This window comes from Apodemus sylvaticus, chromosome 18 (genome assembly GCF_947179515.1).
Source record: "Apodemus sylvaticus chromosome 18, mApoSyl1.1, whole genome shotgun sequence".
NCBI classification, from domain to species: Eukaryota; Metazoa; Chordata; class Mammalia; order Rodentia; family Muridae; genus Apodemus; species Apodemus sylvaticus.
Genome location: NC_067489.1, coordinates 58,463,414 through 58,486,234, shown reverse-complemented (window position 1 = coordinate 58,486,234; position 22,821 = coordinate 58,463,414). Strand labels below are relative to the sequence as shown.

Genomic DNA, 22,821 nt, shown 5'->3' with positions numbered 1-22,821 from the left:
AAAAACAAACCTAGATATTTATCTTATATCCACAAAAAAGCTCCACTCAAAATGCATGGGAGACCTAAATGTAAAACACTAAACTATAAAACACTTAGAAAGCAACAGAGAAAAAAATATGTAACTGAACTTGGGCATGATTGTAACAGTAAAAAATTGCTTTGCTGGGCATATAGCACAGTGGTAGAGGGTTTACCTACTATATACAGGATTCTATGTTCACTCTATAAAACTGGGGGGAAAGTTACAACAAGTGCAATTCTATTTAAGTTCATGCTATGATTTATTCAAATCAAGTAGATGAAATTATTACAACCATTTGTCGGCAGAAAGTTATCACATGATCCTTTAAACAGTATGTTCTGTCTAAAGATTAAAATAAGCCACAATTGTACTCCTTATATATCCTTATATATCCTTATATTTGGGAGGCAGAGGCAGGCGGATTTCTGAGTTCGAGTTCTACAAAGTGAGCTCCAGGACAACCAGGGCTCCACAGAGAAACCCTGTCTCGAACCAAAAAAAAAAAAAAAAAAAAAAATAAAAAAAAAGAACTAAAATAAACCACAATAATCAGGCTGAACTGAAGAGCTACACATTTGTCACAGTGTAATCAAGGGTCAGATTTGCACATGAAGATTCATTGTATCCAGAAAGCAAAGATATTCAGTCAGACACTGGGAAAAGTCACCTACAAGTGTTTGTCTGACAACCACACAGTGGTGCACAGGGTGAATGCAGGGACTATCACAGTGCAGCCTGTCTGCACCGGCTTGTTTAGACAAGGCCTTCAATCTTTGCAAAGGTTTCCTAATAGCATCAGCATCGGGGAATGGTAGTGACCTGAAGCCTCACTGGGGAATCCTGGATGAACTCCAGGTGGAACTGCTCTGTAGACAAACAGCCATAGTGGCTTTCCCGCCTTTCTCTGAAGCGAAGCAGAGCACAGCCATACCTCTCTGGGAGCCATCGTCCATAGAGTCCCCCTTTCCACCTTGCTTCATTATCTTCTGCTCTCAGGCGCTGCATTTGGTCAAAAATGGCATGGTAATGCTCATACTGGCCTCGAGGAGAGCAGGGTGATGGAGAGACAGCCCCTCCGCTGCCAAAAAAGGAAGCCTGGGGAAGAAACAAGGAGCTCTGACACACCACGCTCATCTTACAGGCCACAGAGGCCCGAGCCAGCCTTAAAGAAAAAGTCAGTTTCAATGCTTAACTTAAACATAGCAATTTCCTAGTTTTAACATATTAATAAACACACAGCCAAAAGTAAAAGGTTTTCCTACATAAGCAATCAGACAGTAGTATTCTTGGCTACTAACAGTAAAGAATAACTTGATGTGACAAACTAAAATATTAAGATGTCAGTAAATTCACATAAATATGAAGAAACCTAATCTTAATTATGATTACTTTTTTACTTATTATTACTTTTTAAACATGCTTATATCCTACATTTTATAATTCAGTTCTGTGATGTTTAAATATACGTGGTTTTGAAGTCAAACAGAATTTGATATCATAGTTAAAATTTTAATTAACTATGCATGTGACTTTTGATATACTCAAATCTATCCACCAAGTAGATATGAAGGTAAATACATGATTTAAGTATATTTTATATCATATAGAAGAGGAGAAACATACCTACTCTTAATATTTTTCAAACAAATTGGAAAAAAAAAGCCACAAAAGTAAAAGAGTATCCTAGTCATACAGTGAATGAATAAAGTAGGTGTACTCCAAAGTAATAAGCAGACTCACAAACCAGAAAAGAAAAATACGCCATAGGCAAAAATCTATCTTACTTTTAAAGTCTTGGAGAAAGATATTGTTTAGCCCATTCTTGATAACAATCTTTTTAAAAAAACAGACAAGAAAAGAGTCAAGGTAACTAAAATAAACTACATGCATGTTTTGTGTGTGTGCCTCAATAGGGGGAAGAAGGAAGTGTGATCATAAAGACAACTAGAAGGTAGACAAGCAGAGTATTAAACACTGAAAAGGTGTTACAGCTAAGCGGTACTGAGCCTGGGAGGAGGCATTCATGAAATAAACTTTCCAGGGCACTGAAACATTTTAAGTTCATCAATACTACACACAAAAGCAAGAATGAGAGACAAAAGCAGAAAACTAGGAGTTGCTCTATGACAGGAAGGTAAGAAGACTGTCAATGAAAACGTTGAACAGACTAGCTGATAAATGTAGGAGTTCACTGAAAGAAAATCAGTGATCTCACAGTACTGGAAGTGAGAGAGGCAGGGTGAGCAGCACCTTTTAAAGCGAGGTGGTGGTGGTGCACACCTTCAATCCCAGCACTCAGAAGGCTGAGGCAGGTTGATCTTTGAGTTTGAGCCCATCCTGGTTTAAAGAGAGAGTTCTGGGGCAGCCAGGGCTACACAGAGAAACCCTATCTCAAAACTCTTCCTCCATAAAAGAAAAGAACCAGGGGGCTGGAGAGATGGTTCAGCGGCTAAGAGCACTGACTGTTCTTCCAAAGGTTCTGAATTCAAATTACAGCAACCACACGGTGTCTCACAACGATCTGTAATGAGATCTGACTCCCTCTTCTGGTGTGTCTGAAGACAGCTACAGTGTACTTACATATAATAAATATAGAAATCTTAAAAAAATAAAATAAAATAAAACAACCAATTTTAGAATCAAACAAAAAATCTGCAAAGTCCAATGAGAGAAAATTTGTCTTAACATCTTGATACTATATATAAAATTTTATGAGAAAGTCTACTTTAAAAGTCAGTTCAAGTGTCATGTGCCTTTAATTCCAGTACTTGAGAGGCAAAGGTAAGGTGAGTTTTAAGCCATTCTGGTCTACAGAGTAAGTTCTAGGACAGCCAAGGCTAAAGAGAAACCCTGTCTCAAAAGTCAAGCAAAAACAAAGAAACAAATTTTAAAAAAGATGTTGAAATGACAGGATAAAAAGCAGTAGAAATCAGAAAAATAATTCAGTGGAAAGCTGAACCCTAGTGGACTTCTCACACATCCTCACAACACGCACTGGAAGGGGCTGGAGAGATGGTTCAGTGGGCAGGGGGTGGTTCACAGCATACATGGTCAGCGGCTCGGAACTACCTCCAACCTCTAAGTGCAGCTCCAGGAGATCCGATAACCTCTTTTGGTCGCCACCCACAGACTCACCTCCATACGCACATACACAGATATAAAATTAAAATTTAAAAATATTCATTTTAGAGTTAGAATTCTATTAAAAAGTAATCACATCTACACAACTGATTACTCTGTTCAATAGTAAGATCTTGACTTTAAATAATTCTAATGTTTCTTTCTAGTAAAGTGAGCATAAGTAAACATCTTTGAAGATATCTATACAAAATGTCAAAAATCCTGTCAGAACGCTGAAGCAACACAATCTTGTAAAAACCATCTTTATAGAGGCCTAGCTTGTACACACCGAAGTCTCCCTAATTACAAGCCTAGGCTGGACAGTCTTAGCATTCCATTTGTGCTTCTGGATGCTTTGGAGCCTGTGTGGAGATGAGAAGACAACACACAGGAGTCCGTTCTCAGGATCCCACAAAGGACACCAGGATTGGTGGCAAGCACCTTTACACACTGAGCACCCTCTCTGGACTAAATTGATGGTACTGATGAACATACTTATTCCGGTAGCCACTGCTATTATCACAATAACTCCAAAATAGAGCCCTCATGTCCTCTTAGACAGTGACAAAGCACTGATCTTTCTATTGCTATGGTGTGGGTTTGCTTTTCTAAAACTGCACATGAATACATGCATATAACATGAACTCTTCTATCTTCCTTAACTTAGCATGTTTATGGGCTGATCCACTTTCACTAATGAAGAACACTACAATGTAACTTTTAACAAAAGGTACACTTTCACACTTTTATCATGATCACTAGATAAAACTAGGTACAAATTATGTATTTTAAAAAAGGAATCTGTAAGCAACACATTGGAAACAGATCAACCAGCCAGGCATGGTGGCACATAGCCAAGAAGTCTTGAATTTGGCAACTGTTCAATAAAGTCAGATATTTATACCTTTGAACAACAATGTCTATACATAATAAAAACATTGACTTTGAATTATCTTAATTTTCAGTTTTCATCCATCTCTCCTTTGGGAATTTCTCACATTACACTCCAACTCCAGGTCCTTGGCAACTATGCAGAAATCAAAGAGTCTGACATAGAAAATATTTTAAACTTAGGAACAGGTACAAACATTAATAGAATTTACTTTTTATCATGAAAGCATTACAGAATTTTACAAAATGAAGCAAACATTATTAAAGACACAGTACCTAACTATCCAAAAATAATGTTTCTTGCACACAGCATGGGTTCAGCTCATCTTCCATATGGTGGCTCATAGCCAACTGTAACAAGGGTCCCAGAGGAGGTGACACCCGCTGCGGATCACTGTGGCCAACAGCACTGCATGTGATACACATACATACATGCAGGCAAAACAATCACACATATAAAGTAAAATAAATAAATCTAAGAAAAGTTTTTAAAGGAGTAAGGAAGCAACCAGCAAATTCTCAATACTGTTGGTGAATTTGGCACAAATGCTGGGCAAGAGTCCTGGCCCACAGGTCAATTTAGAATAAGCTAATTTTTAACCCTGGACCCAAATCAGCTGGGTATGCACATCTTTAATCCCAGCACTTGGGAGGCAGAGGCTGTCAGATCTCTGTGTTCAAGGACAGCAAAGTCTACAGAGCAAGTTCCAAGACAGTCAGAGTAACAGAGAGAAAGCCTGTCGTGAAAAAACAACCAACTGGGGGCTGGAGAGATGGCTCTGCATTTCAGAGCACTGACTGCTCTTCAGAGGTCCTGAGTTCAATTCTCAGCAGCCACATGGTGGCTCACAACCATCTGTAATGGGATCCAATGTCCTCTTCTGGTATTTCTGAAGACAGCCAACAGTGTACTCATATACATAAATAAATTTTTATCTTAAGAAAAAAAAAAAGGAAAAACCAACTAACCAACAAACAAAAACAAAACTATGCACCAAATCCTGAGTTATTGCTTACTGACCAGGAAGTAATAAGTACTACTCACATAAAACTGAAGTACTTACAATGCTATATAACATTTACCCAAGTACTGACTTGTGAAAAGAGATTCAAACTGAATTACTGACCTATGATGTGAAAAACATCTCAAAAGACAGAAAGCAATACAAATTGAGGAAGTATATATGCATATCTATACATACAGATGAAACAAACAAGACATACTTCTGTCCACATTATAACTCTGAGAGAAGAAACAAGAATGGTCAGCAGTCCATTTTGATAGCCACCTCTTGTCTACTTCCATGCTGAGAGGCTAGTGGGAGCAACAGACAAGTGATTGACAGCTTAACTGCAAGCTGAGCGACAGCTGGCTCACTGTCAAAAGAAAAATGGCAGTACAAAGGAATACGCATCCATTCCTACAGCTGTGCAAAAACTTACCACAAACTAAACAGCTTAAAACAATATCTATTTATTATCTAATTCTCTAGTTTTGACAGGTGTATGATTTAGGTAGGTAGATGATTTAGGTAGGTCTATTTAGCTGTAAGCCAGGGAAGGCTACATTCATATCGAAGGCTCAGAGCTCTCTGGCTCTAGGGAGTGTATTTTCATAATTAAGGCCACTTTCTCCTTAGTCACTGGCTAGCGATCACTGTTACAATCCAGAAGTCATCTATACTTTCTAGCCACATCCATGCTGGTGGCTATTGTCCAGGTCAGCAGACACAGATGTCCGTATTTTTCTTTTCCCTTCCAGTCTACTATAAAGGAGTCTGCTCTGTCAATGTAATCATGGGGTGCCCATTTATCATATAACGTAATCATGTAAAAGGAGCTACGTCAGCAGGTTCTCCTTACTACTCAAGGGGAGGGAAGGCGAGGCACATACACTCAGGAAGGGGAACCCCGGGGACTAGGCTTCTGAGAACAAGTACAGGCCAGTGCTTATGAAAGCAAAGGAGAAGGCTGATGGGATAAGGATGGCTGAAGACATTTCTGTCTGAGAAAGCAGAGAAGCTCTGGGCTTTGAAAATAAACTCAAAAACGTTAACTTATCCAAGGTTACAGAGTCACATTTGCGCAATGACAATGTGTGAAATGAAGAATCTAAGTAAATGGCTGCTGAGGCGATTGGCTATCCAGGTACATGAAAGGAGGCAGAGTGGCAGTGGAAAAGGAGGGAGCTGGCAATGGAGAAGGTGAGTGAATGCAGAGACAGAATCAGCAGGCCACACACTCAGGAAGCTCGTGCTGCTGCTTAGCATAAGCAGGGCACACGAGAGCACGGGAGGGTGGGCACAGCTATCCTGGAGAGTCTGCCAGTGGCCAGCTAATCTTCTAAGAACCTAATTTTCAAGGTTATGTGAAAAATTCTAACGAGCATATTTGATTTTGTATTTGATTTGTGAGATTCCCCTGGGGGGGGGGGCTGTATCAAAGCGACCACATGAATGTCTTAACTGATTTTATAAATGTCACACATGAATTAATTTTTATTATTACATTACATTATATTAAATACACACAAATAAGGACTAGGCCGTAACAAGTGCTACAGAATTCTAGATAAACATTACTGGTATAAGAAGAAAGTAGCTAGCCACACACACTTTACAGAGGCAGATGGAACTGGAGACAAACGACGGCTTACTCTATGGGGATCAGTGCCTACCTTTACTTCACCGCTTCCACCAGCCCTTAAAACATTCCTCCATCCTTGCTCCCTGGCCCTATTTATCCTCTCCAACTTTTGGGGAAAGAAAAATAAACAAAATACCATTTCAACTACTTAGTATAAAACATATAGAATACATTTAGCAATAACAATCAAATCTGTGCTTCCTTACATAGGGCATGTGTGGGGAGGGGCAGCTGCACTGTGGGGGCGTAGCTTACCCGCTGCTTCTCTTGTCTCTTCACCTGCTCAGCCTTCATGAACCTAATCTGTAACAGTTTCAGACATTTTCTCAGAACCCGGGTCTTATCCTCTACCGCCAGGCAAAGGGAGAAACACAAGGCAAACAACTACCTGATCCTTTTGCTTCTTTTCTTTCTCAATAAATTCCAACCTTCTTTTTTTTGCTGCTTCCTTAAACAAAAGGAGAACACTTATATCAATATATATATATATTTTAAAGACAGGGTTTCTCTGTGAAGCCTTGATTGTCCTGAATCTGCTTTGTAGAGGAGGCTGGCCTCAAACTCAAGAGGTCTGCCTGCCTCTGCCTCCAGAGTGCTGAAATTAAAGGTGCACCCAACTACCGCCCAGCTCTGTCAATAATCTCTACGTTTTATATTTTCATCAAGAAAATATATCATCAAAAGAGACATACCAAAAGAAATAAGGAGAAATGAAATGAAGAGAGCAAACATACTGTAAGTGTTTGAAGGAATCAAGGTGGAAAGGGCTAAAGGCTCTGTAACAGTGGTTCTCAACCTGTGGGTCATGACTCATGACCCCTGGGAAGATCAAATGACATTTTCATAGGGGTCACATATCTGATATTACATTACAGTTCATAACAGTAACAAAATTATAGTAAGAAATTAGCAATGAAAATGAATTATTTTTCTTTTTTGGTTTATTGGAGACAGGGTTTCTCTGTGTAGCCCTGGCTGTCCTGGAACTCACTCTGTAGACCAGGCTGCCCTTGAACTCAGAAATCTGCCTGCCTCTGCCTCCCAAATGCTGGGATTAAAGGCGTGCGCCACCATTGCCTGGCTGAAATTAATTTTACAGTTGGGTGTCACCACAACATGAGGAACTGTATTAAAGGGTCACTGCAATTAGGTTGAGAACCACTACTCTATAGCCTCAATGGGTTTGCTGTTGTCTTAAGAACTATTTTGAAAATCTTTAAAATAAGCAGATATGTGTCTTTATACCTCAGAAATTTTCTTTCTTTCTTCTCCAGAATTTATTTTCTTCACTGGAATTTGATGGGCCTGGACAAATAAAATAAAATTCAGTTAGTTCTAAGAATTAGATAAATTAGATAAGACACTTGATTGGAAATTACAAATTTGTGGAAGTTTAAAGTAGGAAAAGTTAAAGCTAATATAGCCATAACTGTTTCAAAATTTATTGTACGACCTTTTGATATGCCTTTTACTAAACAAACTGGCACATGCCCCTCAGAGAAATCATGAAAATGGGTTCCTTATCATCAGCTAGTTTTGTTTTCACAACATATTTAAAAACTATTTTTATTTAATGATTTAAAAATTTATAATTATTTTAATCAATAATATTTAACATTTTAATATGTACTCAGTATACTTTTATCATATATACTCCCAAATCCTCACCTCCAATCCTTTTTGTATCCCCAAGCCCCAGCATGATTTTGACCCACGTCCATTCCTTCCCATCTCTCCCCACGAATTCCTTCTGGGTTCCCCCAACACACTTACCTATTTTAATTTCCTGTCCTTTTTGTTTTTATAACTGAGTCTAATAACCCATATATGCCCATAGGTGTGGGGCTCACCAATGAATCATCAGCAACACATTAGGAGTCACACCCAAAGAAAGGTGACTCCCTCCTCCAGCAGCCATCAAAGCCAGGTTGTCAGACTTTTGTTGTGAGTCTGCTAGCCCAGCAAGAAGGTATTTAAGATGGCTGCATATTATCGATGAGTTATATAAACTTTTCTACAGTTTTACATCAAGAGTATTTATGGGATAAAAATGCCAAGCTGGCCCTCTGAGATCATCTATTTTCAGAATGCTATTTCGACACTGAAGAGATACACAGAAATACTATACTAAGGAAATTGTTTTGTTTTCTGTCACCTAAAAACCAGAAGCAACATTAAAGTGAGCCCACAGCTAGCATATGCTCATGGAGCTCCCTCTGGTGGCTTAGTGACAGCCAGCAGCCTTAAACGCCTGCACCTCCACTGAAGATGCGTAAACCTCCAGTAAACTACTGCAAATTTGAATGTAAAAGATGTTTCATATTTTTCAGGGAAAAGGCCTTTTTAAAGAAAAATAATTTTAAAAGGAATCATTCAAGGAAATTCAACAATAGATGTGTATTTAAAATCTCCCAGTCAGGCACTGTGCTGCTATCTCTTCAGGGGGAAAGGAAGATCAAGGGATCCAGGAGATGAGAAGGCCGCGGAAGCCTGCTTCAGAAAACCAAAACACCTTAAAAACTGCTGCTTCTTCTTTGTCTATATCTGTGTTATGACGCTTGACAAGTTTCCTATCTATTTGATTGCTATGTTTTTACTTTTTCTCTAATTCTTTAAAATTTTCATAATTTTACTTCTATTCTCTTTTATTGTAGTGAACTATACGGAATAAAATCATTTTTACCACTGTAAGTGTGTTCTCTGCCATCAAGAAAATAGTCTCTGTTGTACAGTAAATCTGTGTTAGGTTAAATCTTTTTAACATAAGTTATGGCACATCCCAAGTGTTGGTTACTATTTAGTTTTCAGAGGGTTAGCTTAGAAAAATAAGGCTTATTTGCTTAAAAAAAATTTAGAAAGTGCTGCACTAGGTGGCACATGCCTTTATTCCCAACACTTGGGAGACAGAGGCAGAAAGATCTCTGTGAGTTCCAGGAAAGCCTAGTCCACAAGTACAGTCAAGTACACAGAAAAACCAAGTCTTGAAAATAACAAAACCAAAAAACACTTTAAAAAGCAATAACCTGGGGGCGGGTGAGATGGCTCAGCGGTTAAGAACACTGACTGCTCTCCCGAAGGTCCTGAGTTCAAACCCCAGCAACCACATGGTGGCTCACAACCATCTGTAATGAGATCTGACCCCTCTTCTGGTATGTCTGAAGACAGCTACGGTGTACTTACATATAATAAGTAAATAAATAAATAAATAAATAAATAAATAAATAAATAAATAAATAAATAAACAAATCTTAAAAAAAAAAAAAAGCAATAACCTTGCCTAAAACCCCAAAGCTGGTAGCCTCGTAGCCTCTCTAATCTGAGCCACTTTCTCCACCACTCAGGTTATGACAGGTGGAATCTATTATTCTGAATATTAGTACTAAGAACATGAAATTAACTCCCACAGCATGCAGCTTGAATATATTGAATATTAACTGAAAATGAATGAAGAATTAATAAAAAACACATCATTTGATTTCATCAGCTATACAAACAAACCACATGTTTTCAGTCCTGGTCAAAAAGAGACCTTTTCCCATAGTATTAATGTAGCCCCATTTCCTTCTTTTTTACAGACTAGTGTGTGGCCAAGAAGTAAAACAAATCTTATTTCTACAAGTTCATGGAAGTATGTATTTCTTATTGATTTAAATTGATGCCTGCCCTCTCTTACCCATGGCCAACATGAGTTTTATCCCCAAGAAACCAGACAAGTCATGCATGTCTATATTACAAGTGTTAAACATGGGCTGCATACGTAAATACTATTTGGAATAAACACATCTTGAAAATTATCTGTGAAATAAATTTACTTTTAATTAATATTTTTAAAAAACCTATTTAGAAAAAAAAGAAACATGTTTGTAAAAAAATTTTGATATGGAACATAAAATGTTTTAAAAGCATATTTGTAGCAGTGAAGTCAACTTAACTGATTTCATAGCAATAGAATATAATGCAATTATGATGATTACAAGTAAAATACACAGAATTCACTTAAAGAAATGCATTGTTTGGATACTGAAAATGTGTTTCTCCCTTTTTTTCTTCAAAGTTGTCAAAAGCACAGTAAGTCAATCTCAAATTTATCAAAATACTTAATGGAAAAAATGACATTATGATTATACTAAAATAACTTCAAATACCAATGTGCTTCACTAGAAACCAAATTGTTATCACCCAAATTATCTATGTATGCAAAGAATCTATTACAAAGTTGTTTTTTATTTAATACTCCATACTGAAATACTATAAAGCATTAACAATAAAATCCCTGAATAGGACATGACTCCGTGGGTAGGTTGCCACTGTGGAGTATGAAGATATAAGTTTGATCCTTGCATCCCTAGCACTCACATAAAAGAGTCTGTAACCTTAGAAGCTGTGAACCAATAACCCAGTCAAATGGTGAGCTTCTGGCTTCCTGGAAGAGCCTGCCTTCCAGGAAGAAATAAAGTGTAGAGGGAAAGAAGGTACCTGAAGTTGATGTCTGGCTACCACATACACACATAAATCACATTCAGACATATAACATCATGCACATACATCACATACACCACATATACACATACATTATATACCACACACACATGAAGAAACATCTCAAAGAACACTGGTCTCCTTGTGCCTAAAAACAGGGTTTTTATTTGTCCTTTAATCCTATTTAGTATAGTTGGAAAATAATGGGCATTGCTTTATGATAGGAATTTAATTCATTCAATCATTTAATCATTTAAAAAACTGAGAAACTTACAATTTTGTGCAAACATGTATAAAACTGCCCAAAGTGATGACATTCTAAAAAGTATGACATTAAAAGGATACACAAGGTACTAAAGAGGTTCTGATAAGGAAATTTTACTGTTCATTGGGAGGGGCAGAAGAAACAATGAGAAAAAAATGAAAGAGGTCTGTGGAAAAGAGTATTAGCACATCTATGACATTTCTATGCTTTTGCTCACTGGGAAACTTTAACTATAAATGCAACTGCCTCCACGTGGCAGTGTCCCTGGCCATAGGAAAGCTAGAGCACTGCTCATAAACAAGCAGCTCCTGTAGGCTTTTGTCCCCTCAAGGGATCTTACTGTTTCCATAGTAAAATGATAAGAGATGAGGGCATAAGCATTTTACCCGGGAAGGGCTTCTAAGAAAACAGGGCAATACTGAAGGGACTTGAGCCTACAAAAGGCAAAGAAAAACAAAACACTAAAAAGAAGGGAGGGAACAGATTAGAGACAACTGAAGACGATGTGCTTGCAGGGCACGGTCAGTAACTGGCTGCCTTGCTGAGCCCAGGAGCAGGATGCAGAGCAGAGCAGGAGGAGGAGGTGGAAGCGGCAGAGTCTGCACCACCAGAGCACGGGCATGGAGCTGACCTGGCAGGACTCTGGACAGGGATCTAGTAGATACATTTTTACTTCCAGGAGCCTGTTTCTAATCTAATGAGATTTCAATGTCTAGATTGTAATAGAAGGTTAAAGACATTTCATTAAGTTTCAGTGTCTTTAGCTACTAATGATCCTAGCAATCTATGGGTCTTTTCTAGCTAAAAAAAAAAAAAAAAAATTAATGAAAATGCATTTGTTTAATGATTGATTTATTATAATATTCTCTTGTGGGATTTAAGGAAGTTCATTCACTATTATCATTTTTCTCTCCAGTTTTTTCTCAATAGTCATGAACTTGCTACAAATGATAACAAGGACAGGAAAGACAGCTCAGTAGTTAAGAACACACTTGATGTTCTTCCTTCCATAGGACCTTCTTTCAGGTCCCATCACCCACATGGTGGCTTATAACCATTTGTAATTCTAGTCTCAGGACATCCAATGCTGTCTTCTGGTCTTCATGGGCACTGCATTTACAGTGGTGCACAAACATATATGCAGGCAAAACAATCATACACATAAAAGTAGAAATAAAATCTTAATAAAAGTATAAATAATGATAAGATGATTTTTCTAACATGAGTTTCACTAAGATATTAGACAACATTTCTTTGAAAAAAATTACGGTTTCAAAGTGACTTGATGCCTAAGTTATCACTAATTCATTCATTTATTCAATAAATATTTATGGAAAGCTTATTACAGGTCAGAACTTATTTTCAGTGATAATTTATGATGATCAATATAATAAAACCTATACAGAGATAGGAGAAATACTATTACTAACCAAATAAGCAGTTGATGGTAATAATGTGGAAACAAATAAAGCACAGTAGATTCCCAATGTAGATTACAAATGTGGAACAGGGATGGCCATTATTGATACTGTATAATCAATCCCAAAGTGAATTGTGACCTCAGACACTGTCTTTAGTTATTTCTTATTATTCTTTTCTATTACTGTGATAAAACACCATGAACAAGGCATTTTAGAAAGTGTCTAACTTGGGCAATGCTTTCAGAGGACATGAGTCCACAACGGCATGGACAGAAGCAGAGTGCAGGAACAACAGAGAGCCCACATTGCGGTGCACAACCACGAGGCAGAGAGAGAACACTGGAAATCACAGGAGTCTTTGAAAACTTCAAACCTGCCCCCGGGTTTTAAAACTCATTAAAAAGACACACCTCTTCCAACAAGGCCTTCCATCCATCCTAATCCTTTCCAAGCAGTCCTACCCACTGCGGACCAGGAATTCAAATACATGTGCCTATGGTAGCCATTCTCATTCAAATTATCACAGGAATGGAAGAAAACTGCAAGAAAAACTCATTCTTTTGCTAGCAGCACTGAGCATGCTGATAGTAAAGAATGGTTTAGATTAGGGCTGCTTCCATGGCCAGCATGGAAGAAGTAGGAAATGAGGCACCGAGAGGTCAGAGGCCGTCAGAGAGCTCTGAGGAGCATCCCACTGCCAAGAGGCCATTGACTGAGATGAAAAACTGAGCTTCACTCTAAGATAGCCGTCAGCCTTCTCAGCCCTCAACTCATGGAAGCAGAGAAACCAGTTAGGACACTGTTACCTAGTGAGAAGTAGCTAGAAATAAAGCAGAATAAATGATAAGAAACAACTCAACACATTATGAAGGTAGAGCTGAGAGCATGTGGTGCCAAAGAGCAGTTCGAGGTGACTACCAGGAGCATGGAACAAACGGAAGGATAGAGCTGATGTTTACAGGAATAAGGATATTACCAGAATGCTCAACAGGAAGGTGAGAAACAAGGTAAATAAATAAGGCTGAGCAAGAATATAAAATGTATGCACTATATCATCTTTTTGGGATCCTGAAGTCATCTCAAATTATGAATAGTAAGAAAACTGCAAGTGAGTCAGATGTTAAACTCTTTAAAAAGAACATGGGTCTGCAGATGACCCTACGACAGCACAGAAGCAGGTAATACAGAGTCTAGAAGGAAATCATGATCACTGGAGCAGGGAAGGTCTGCTGTCAATAAGGAAAGCATTACCATGCTACCTAGATCCAATTTTAGGAGAAAGACACCATATAAGAAGGCTAGAGAGTTTAGGGACAAGTCACGTTCCAAAGAAAAATGAGCAAGGATTGTCTTTAAAGTTTTGGCATACAAGAAACTATGTGGTTGAAGAACTTAAGAACTACCAAAGACCTGGCTGGCAATATGCACATGTGTCTTTAACTCCAGCACTTTGGGCAGAGGCAGGTGGATCTCTGTGAGTTCAAGGCCAAAACGGTCTACAGAGGAGTTGTAGGACAGCCAGAGTTACATAGAGAAATTCTTTTTTAAAACAAAACAGAAAAGAAAAAAAGAAAAGAAAAGAAAGGAACGGAACGGAAAGGAAAAGAAAAGACAAGACCAGACCAGGTTAGACCAGACCAGACTAGACCTACCAGTAATATTGAGGTGTGAAGATTAGGGTATGATCAGAGTCTTAGAGGATTTAAAGATCAAGAAACAGCTTCAGGTCCTCAGTCCCAGCTTTCTTTTGATGACCAGAGAGAAAAGGATGCAATGGCACTGGTACATAGCTGAATAAATAAAACTGATGAAGCCAGCATGTCAGATACATGGGCCTTGTACACAGCCCTGCTTCCACTACCGCAGCTAGGCATGCTAACAATTTTCCTTTGCTCACCAGCACATTAGCAGATGATGGAGGAGACACTACAGAAGGATCGAGTGTCTCTTCCGCTCAGTGCTTCTTGTCTGTTATTGCAGCATGTGGAAATACACTGTGTTACTCACTCCTACAGGTACCTTGCAAAAGTTGTTCCTATATCCTGTCAGTTTCCAGCTGTATTTCAGCAGTACCACAAAGACAGCTTCCTCCAGATTTCTGCTGTTATCCAATCAGCTTTGCAGAAAGCTCAGCAGTACTAGGATACTCCAGCTACTTTCCCTTAGGCCTCTCAGAACGTCAGCTACCTAGGCTTCACAGTACACTTACTGACATCTAGACAGTGTCCCAGGGGGCCTCAGCTTTGTAGCAGATAATTTACCAGTGCCAGACTGTGGTCCTGCAGTGGATGTACCACAAATAGGCTTAGAGCCATGCCCCATCCAAATAAGGTCAGAATTAACTTCAAGAATGGGGTAGGTAATCTTTAATTTTTGTGTTCTTTGAGTATGCTCTTAATACTAGGAGTAGCAGGTGATTCCTGTATCTGTCATTCCCATATTATATTCCTCTTGACACATTTAATGGCTAATTTCAAAAACTAGGTAATAATGATTTACATTAATATTCCCATAGTCAAATTATTATACACAAATGTCCTACTATTTTACAATATCAAAGGTACTTACTTCTATGCATATAATCAAATGTTCAAGGAGGATTTCATTTATAATGCTACCTTTTTTATTACACAGTTGTTTACTCAATGTAGCTACTTAATGGCTGTCCAATGCTTTTGGAAGGCTCCTAAATAGAGGACGGATGGAGTAGAACAACTTTCCTTTGTAAGAAAATAAAGACTACTCTGAGTATTAAGAAAACGGATGGAGCTGTTATTAAATGAGGTCATGCTCAACTTCACATCAAGCAGTTTGTTAAAGGATCTTACCTGTTTATGTTTTGGGGGTGTTTTTTTTTCAAGTAACTTTTTATCTCCATACTTCTTATATGTTATAGGCACTCCATATTTAGCAGCAGGCTTTGTGATTTTCTGAGCAGGGACAAAAGAACTGATGCCTTGTCCTGATGCTGGTCTTTTACCTACATGAAAAGACAAGCAATTCCTTTCTAGTAATTCTTTACATTGAATCTTTAGTGCCAAAAGTCTTCAAGAATGGTACTTTTTCGTTTTCACAATCATTTGCAACCTTTCAAATGTTTAAACTTTTTGGCAAATATATCAATGCTTTTTTTAAAAATAAGACTAGCTCTTCTAAGATAATGCCTTTGGGAAGGTAGCTCCATAGACAAGTTCTGGCTTCACAAGCATGAGGCCTGAGTTAGATCCTTAACTCACATATAAAACTGCCAGGAGTGGCGGCCTGAAATTATAATCTCATTAGTGGGGAGGCAGAGACAGGCAGATCCCTGGAGCACACTGGCCAGCCAGTATAACCCAATGGTTAGCTCCATGACATGTAAGGAGATTTCTGAGGAAGACACCTGAGGTTATTCTTTGGCATACATATAGGTTCACTATGTACTCACACATGCACCCTTTCACATGAGCATACACACACACACACACACACACACCCCTCTATGGGGCATAGTAGCAGCTATCTGTGAATACATTAAAAAATTGAGTTCTCTGGATAAATTGTACAGTAGGAGAATGATCAATCAAATGGTCAAAATTGAAATAAAACATACCTTTAGTAAAATAGTTGATTTCTCAATAATTTACTTTTAAAATTTAGAAAATATTTCTTAAAGAAAAATGTTTTACGTAATGATTTACACCTTAGTCGGGACATTTATATTTTAGACAATGTTCTCAAAATATCAACTAAGCTTTGGTAAAGATTTTCAAGTCAGATTTCAACTAAATAAGACAGCAAATAAAAACTTTATTAATAATAATTATTGTATAGCACTATATATAAGAAATTTAATATTTACTTTGGATTAAATTTATTCTATAACCATCCCAATTTGTTTTCTCTATTTGTAGTCTTGAGTATTGCAAACAGCTGAAAAGCTTCATGTGAAATGTAATTTACCTGGGATAGGCTGTGGTCCAAACTTTGAAAATGTTTTTAGACAAAATTCTTCTGCAATAAGCTTTGATTGAAAGAGAAAATAAAGTTAGAAAAGACATCACTTTTTTTTTTTTTTTTTTTTTTGGTGTTTTTCGAGACAGGGTTTCTCTGTATAGCCCTGGCTGTCCTGGAACTCACTCTGTAGACCAGGCTGGCCTCGAACTCAGAAATCCACCTGCCTCTGCCTCCCAGGGTGCTGGGATTACAGGCGTGCGCCACCACCGCCCGGCAAGACATCACTTTTGAGTGTGGTGGCGCACACCTTTAGTCGCAGAACTATGAAGGAAGAGTGGGTAGATAAAGCTCTGTGAGTTCAAGGACAGCCTAGTACATCGAGTTCCAGAACAGTCAGTGCTACATAGTGAGACTCTGCCTTGAAAGAACAAAAATAACAAAAGAGAAAACAAAAACAATGAAAATCAACTAAATAAATAAATAAATAAATAAATAAATAAATAAATAAATAAATAAATAAATGAGGTGCATAGCTAAACAAAGAATCCTCAACAGAGAAATCTTGAATGGCTAAGAAACACTTAAAGAAATATTCAAAGTCCTTAGTCATCAGAAATGCAAATTAAAATAACTCTGAGATTCCATCTTACACCAGTCAGAATGGCTACAATAAAAAGTAAACAATAGCCCATGCTGTGGAACAAGGGGAACACTCTTCCACTGCAAGTGGGAGCGCAAACTTGTACAACCAGTTTTGAAATCAACTTGGTGATTTCTTGGAAAACAAAGAATACTTTTACCTCAAGACCCAGTTATACCATTCCTGGTCATATACCCAAGATGTCCCACTTTACCACAGGGACACTTGCTCAACAACGTTCATAGCAGCTTTATTCGTAATAACCAGAAAGCAGAATCAACCAAGATGTCCCTCACCTACAGAATAGATAACGAAAATGTAGTCCATCTACAACATGGAATACTATTCAGCTTTTAAAAACAAATTAAGAATTTTGTGTGCAAATGGATGAAACTTGAGGATATCATCCTAAGTGAGGAAACCCAGACCCAAATGGACATATGGTATGTACACACTAATGAGTGGACATGAGCCATAGACTACAGGCACCATGCCACACTATACAGACCCTAAGAAGCTAAACAAGAAGGAAGTCCTAAGTGAGGATGCTTGAATCTCACTTAGAAGGGGGAATAAAATAGTCATAGAAGGCAGAGGGAGGAAGGGAACTGGCTGGGAGAGGGGAGGGGGGCTGTTTCAGGATCAGCTGTGGGAAGGGACAGGAAAGATAGCCAAATGGCCATGAGAATGAATGGAAATCTGCAACAGGTGGGGGTGGGGAGAAAGGGAGCATCTTGAGGACATGCCAGAGACCTGGGAAAGGGGAGGCACCCAAGAATTAATGGGGGGTGACCTTAGCTGTTACTCAAGCATGGGGATATGGAACTTGAAGAGGCCACACGCTGTAGCAAGGCAAGAACAAGAGTGGAGCAGTAGGCACACCCACCCATCCACCAAACTTTCAACCAAAATCTATTCTGTCTCTATGTAGGAACAGGGGATGGAGCAGAGACTGGGAGAATGGCCAAGCAATAAGTGGCCCAACTGGAGACCCATCCCATGGATAAGCATTGATCCCTGACACTATTAATGATACTCTTATGCTTGCAGCTAGGATTCTAGCAAGGCTGTCCTCTGAGATGTTCCACCCAGCAGCTGACTCAGAGGAATGCAGAGACCTACAGCCAACACTGGATGGGGCTGGGGGACTCTTATGGAACATTTGGGGGAAGGACTGTGAGGCCTGCAAGGGCATAGAACTCCACAGGAAGACCAACAGAGTCAGCTAACCTGGGGGCTCTCCGAGACTGAACCACTAACTGAGGAGCATGCACGGGTCAGACCTAGGTGACCCAGCACATATGTAGTAGATGTACAGCTTGGTCTTCATGTGGGTCCCGAACAAATGGAGTGGGAGCTATCCCAAAAGCTGTTGCCTTTTGTGGGAGATTTTCTTCTAGCTGGGCTTCCTTATCTGGCCTCAGTAGGAGAGGATGCATCTAGCCTTGCAGAAACTTGATGTACCAGGGTGGGGAGCTACCTGGGGGTGGGAGGACCTTCACTATTTCAGAGAAGAAAGGGAAAGAGGGATGAGGAAAGGACTGTGCGAGGGGGGAAACTGAGAGGGAGGAGGAATTGTGGGAGAGTGTAACTAGGGGTGAAGGCAGCAATTGATATATAAAGTGAATAAATGAAAATTTAAAGTAGTTCATAATAATTTAAAGTAGTTCATAATAATTTTAAAAAACAATAAATAAAAGAAAATAAAAATAGGGGGCTGGAGAGATGGCTCAGCAGGTAAGAGCACTGACTGCTCTTCCAAAGGTCCTGAGTTCAAATCCCAGCACCCACGTTGTGGCTCACAACCATCTCTAATAGTATCTGACACATCTTCTGGTGTTGGAAGACAGCTACAATGTACTTACATATCATAAGTAAATAAATCTTTTAAAAAAAGGAAAGAAAATAAAAATAAATGAAATCTGTCTCCTAAACAAAGAAAAAAGCTACCAATCAGTCACAATGTATTTTTCTTCCAATCATAAATGTCACTAAATAAACTGATTAAAATCCAGTAATACAACCAGCAAACTCTCCTCCTGTTAACTGCTTACCCCTGCTAATCTTACTAATGTATTTTTTATTACTTCTTCAGTCTTTCATTTTCAAACTAGACTAATACATAGCACATGTTATTTGCCTTTTTTGCATCTTAGCAACTTAACAAACATCATCTATGGAGGGATCGCTGAGTTCTATATGCATCCATAGCCTCATTTATGTCAAAAGTATTCAAGTGTCACTTCAAAAGATGCTTAGAAATGCCATTTAAGTTTACTGTGAATCAACTTACCACCTGACATGAGTGACACTCATCTGCAAACATGTCACTGGATAAATTCTTTCAGTGTCTGTCTCTTTTAACATTATAAATGTTCCATTGCCAGGTGGTGGTGGCACATGCCTTTAATTCCAGCACTTGGAAAGCAGAGACAGGCGGATTTCTGAGTTCGAGGCCAGTCAGTCTACAAGTACTACAAGAGTGAGTTCCAGGACAGCCAGGGCTACACAGACAAACCCTGTCTCGAAAAAACCAAAACAAAAACCAAAACAACAACAAAAAAAACCTCCATTATTCACTCTTCAGCATTTATATTTTGTGAAACAAGTATTTACACTTTCCACAAGTAATTTTCTCTCTTTCACATTTTTCCAGTATGATATCAAAGATTTAACACAATCTGTTAAATCTGAGCTTTTTTTTTATCTTATTAGTGAAGAATAATGCTAAGTGAATTTTCTCAATTTCTCCAGAGAAGCAAAGCACAGTAGAAAGAATATTCAACAGTAGACAAGACATCCAATAGGCACAAATCTTCAACCTAGGAAGATTTTTCTTCCCATTGAAGGTCTCCTATGGCAGTAATACTGAAAGTCTCAAACCAACATCATCAATCCTGTAACTACACATAAACTCTCTGGCTCTGCCTTGGTCACTGAGGCAGAGATGGTAGGGAGTGAACCCAGCTAGGAGACTGTGTATACTGTATTTGAGAACTAGTGCGGCAGAAGACAAACATGAGCAGACGTCTGGTTCAAAGACAATTCAGGGCACATATGTGAGAATGAGTTCTCTTCTCAACACAGGCATTTTTTCCCTGGTTTTTAGAAAAACAGGGATCTGTTCTATGTCCTGTGAAACTAGTGACTCCAGGGTTCCTCGTGCTGGAGGAAGTAATCAATAACCTAGATCCTGGGTACTCTTCACAGCCTGTCAAGCCCACCTTTGAGATAAGAACTCCTTAACTTGTCTAGGCTTGCCTTAAATGTGGGATCTTTCCTGTCTCAAGGCCTCCCGAGCAGCTGAGATTATACGACTGTGGTATCCTAGGCCTGGTCAATGGGTGTTTTATGATCTCCAGTTTGCCCTCAATGTGAGTAATTCTTCAGTTCTTCAAATACGGACCTTTCTGTTCCACGAAATGTCCATGTAAACTGAGAGATGGAATGCACAGAGTTCAAAGATCCTGGAATACCATGTGAATGTCATCCATTCCCAGGATGTGGCTGTCTGAATTCAAAGCTGACTTATCACTGAAAGCTTAAAGCTTAGTTCTTTAGTCACATTAATCACATTCCAAGTGTTCAACAGGTGACCAAGAGCTGTGATGCTGGACTATTCAGATATGGTGGACTTCTTCCTCACAGACACCTACAATAGAAAAGACTGCACTCCGAAGGAGTCAAAGCTTACCCTTAATTTGTGAAGCCACATGCAGTAAACTGCTATTAGGGTGTACAACTGGGCCCCACTACTTTTGGCTAATGGCAATGAAATAACTATTGTTTTGAAAATAAAAGTTGTCTTGTAATCCAGAAACTCAAAAGACTGAGGCAGAAGGATCATAGGCTTGCAACTGAGACTGGGCTACATGGTGAGAAACATAAATTTGTGCAATATAGATCATTATAGTGATATTAGAAGCAATAGTTCATATGTTAAAGCATAAAGCACCTCACTTGAATGCTAAACAAGTGTGTGTGTGTGTGTGTGTGTGTGTGTGTATGTGTGTGTGTAAAATACAAGATTTTGTAAATCCAAGTGGTGCTTAACTGCTTAACTACCAGTGAGGAAGGGGTGAAATACAGCAAACATGTTATTAGAGAGATCCTCTTATTTGTTATTAATCGTGCTCTGCCCCTCTTTTGCACATTGTGTTTGGTGACTAGGGCTTTACCATTCTCCCGTACACGGCCAGCAAGATGAACTGCAGTGTTTCAGTCCTGAGACTGTGCTCTAACTACGCTGGCAAGGAGGCTGCTTCAATAAGATTGAATGAAGCCTTTGTTTCTTATCTGGTTGCTGCCAAAAAATAACAGTGCACAACATCTAACCAGCCTTTGAAGGCGTTATTGCTAACAAAGAAGTCCTGTAAAACAGCACACATTTCCGAGATTGTTGCCATGTTCTAGACATGTAACCTTTGACTCCCAAAGTTTAGTTAGCTAAATGAACATCTCTTGTTTTCTGAATAGCATTTGTTCTCAGGAATGTTCTGTTCAACCAGAAGCATGTAAAGCTATATGGTTATGTTTTTGCCACCTATCTTACAAAAGAATTCAGTGTGGATTAAATTAATATAGGCCACCATAAACATGAAAAGTCAAATAATTCTAATTTTAGGTGATCACATTTGAGTAATTAATGGCATTTGATCTGACAATTTTTTTTTATAAAACCTGCCAAATTATCTCCAAAATTTTTGTTTTATACCTATAGTTGAACACTAGAGGAAAAAATATGAGATACAGCACTACAGTATTTGCATTTATATATGCCCATATAACTATAGTTTTCAATCACCTTGTCAAAGGCAACCATAATCGTGTAAATTTTGCTGATATATGTTCCTATTATATGTAATCAATTATATGTTGATAATGCATATTAAGGACTTTGAGTGGCATGTACTAGACAGAAAGCACTGTAGCACATTACTGTTTAATTCTTGCAGCCAGCCCACAATACTGGTACTCCTCTGAGCTCATAGCTTACAGGTAAGAGGCAAGAAATGTGAAACACAGAAAGGTTTAATAACTTCAGTTATCAACAGTGGGAAAGAAAAGGGACCACCAATGCAGGCCGAGGAGGGCATCTCAGTCCAGGCGCTGTGGTGCTCACTCCAGCCCTTGTGTAAGGGACCAGAACCTTACTGTTTCACTTTAGGGGTAACAGAACACATACCTGAGGTGAGAGAAACTTTTCGATTCTTTTAGCTATAAAACCTTTCTCCAATATGGAGTTGACAGATGGTCGATCCCTAGGATTCCTTTTAAATAACTGTGAGAGCAAGCTGCGGAGATCATAGGAATAATGCAGAGACACTGGAGGAAAGGACCCAGATATTATCTTCAGTACCAGGTTTTTCATGTTTCCAGCTTCAAACTAAAATCCAGAA

General features: G+C 38.7%; 1 protein-coding gene across 7 annotated transcripts in view; it reads right to left on the bottom strand.

Moving 5' to 3' along the window:
- Nek1 (NIMA related kinase 1) overlaps positions 1 to 22,821 on the bottom strand; it is a 328,855-nt gene that overhangs the window by 71,323 nt on the left and 234,711 nt on the right. For 4 of the 7 annotated variants that reach the window (XM_052162458.1, XM_052162463.1, XM_052162456.1 and 1 more), the window contains exons 9-16: positions 22,608 to 22,808; positions 16,789 to 16,849; positions 15,675 to 15,826; positions 7,927 to 7,986; positions 7,070 to 7,129; positions 6,937 to 6,984; positions 6,713 to 6,787; positions 956 to 1,119 (exon numbers count right to left, since the gene is read on the bottom strand). In XM_052162458.1, coding sequence (XP_052018418.1) covers positions 956 to 1,119; positions 6,713 to 6,787; positions 6,937 to 6,984; positions 7,070 to 7,129; positions 7,927 to 7,986; positions 15,675 to 15,826; positions 16,789 to 16,849; positions 22,608 to 22,808 — 821 coding nt within the window. The remainder of the gene's footprint in view (positions 1 to 955; positions 1,120 to 6,712; positions 6,788 to 6,936; positions 6,985 to 7,069; positions 7,130 to 7,926; positions 7,987 to 15,674; positions 15,827 to 16,788; positions 16,850 to 22,607; positions 22,809 to 22,821) is intronic. The other 3 variants (XM_052162459.1, XM_052162460.1, XM_052162462.1) reach the window with 3 other exon arrangements.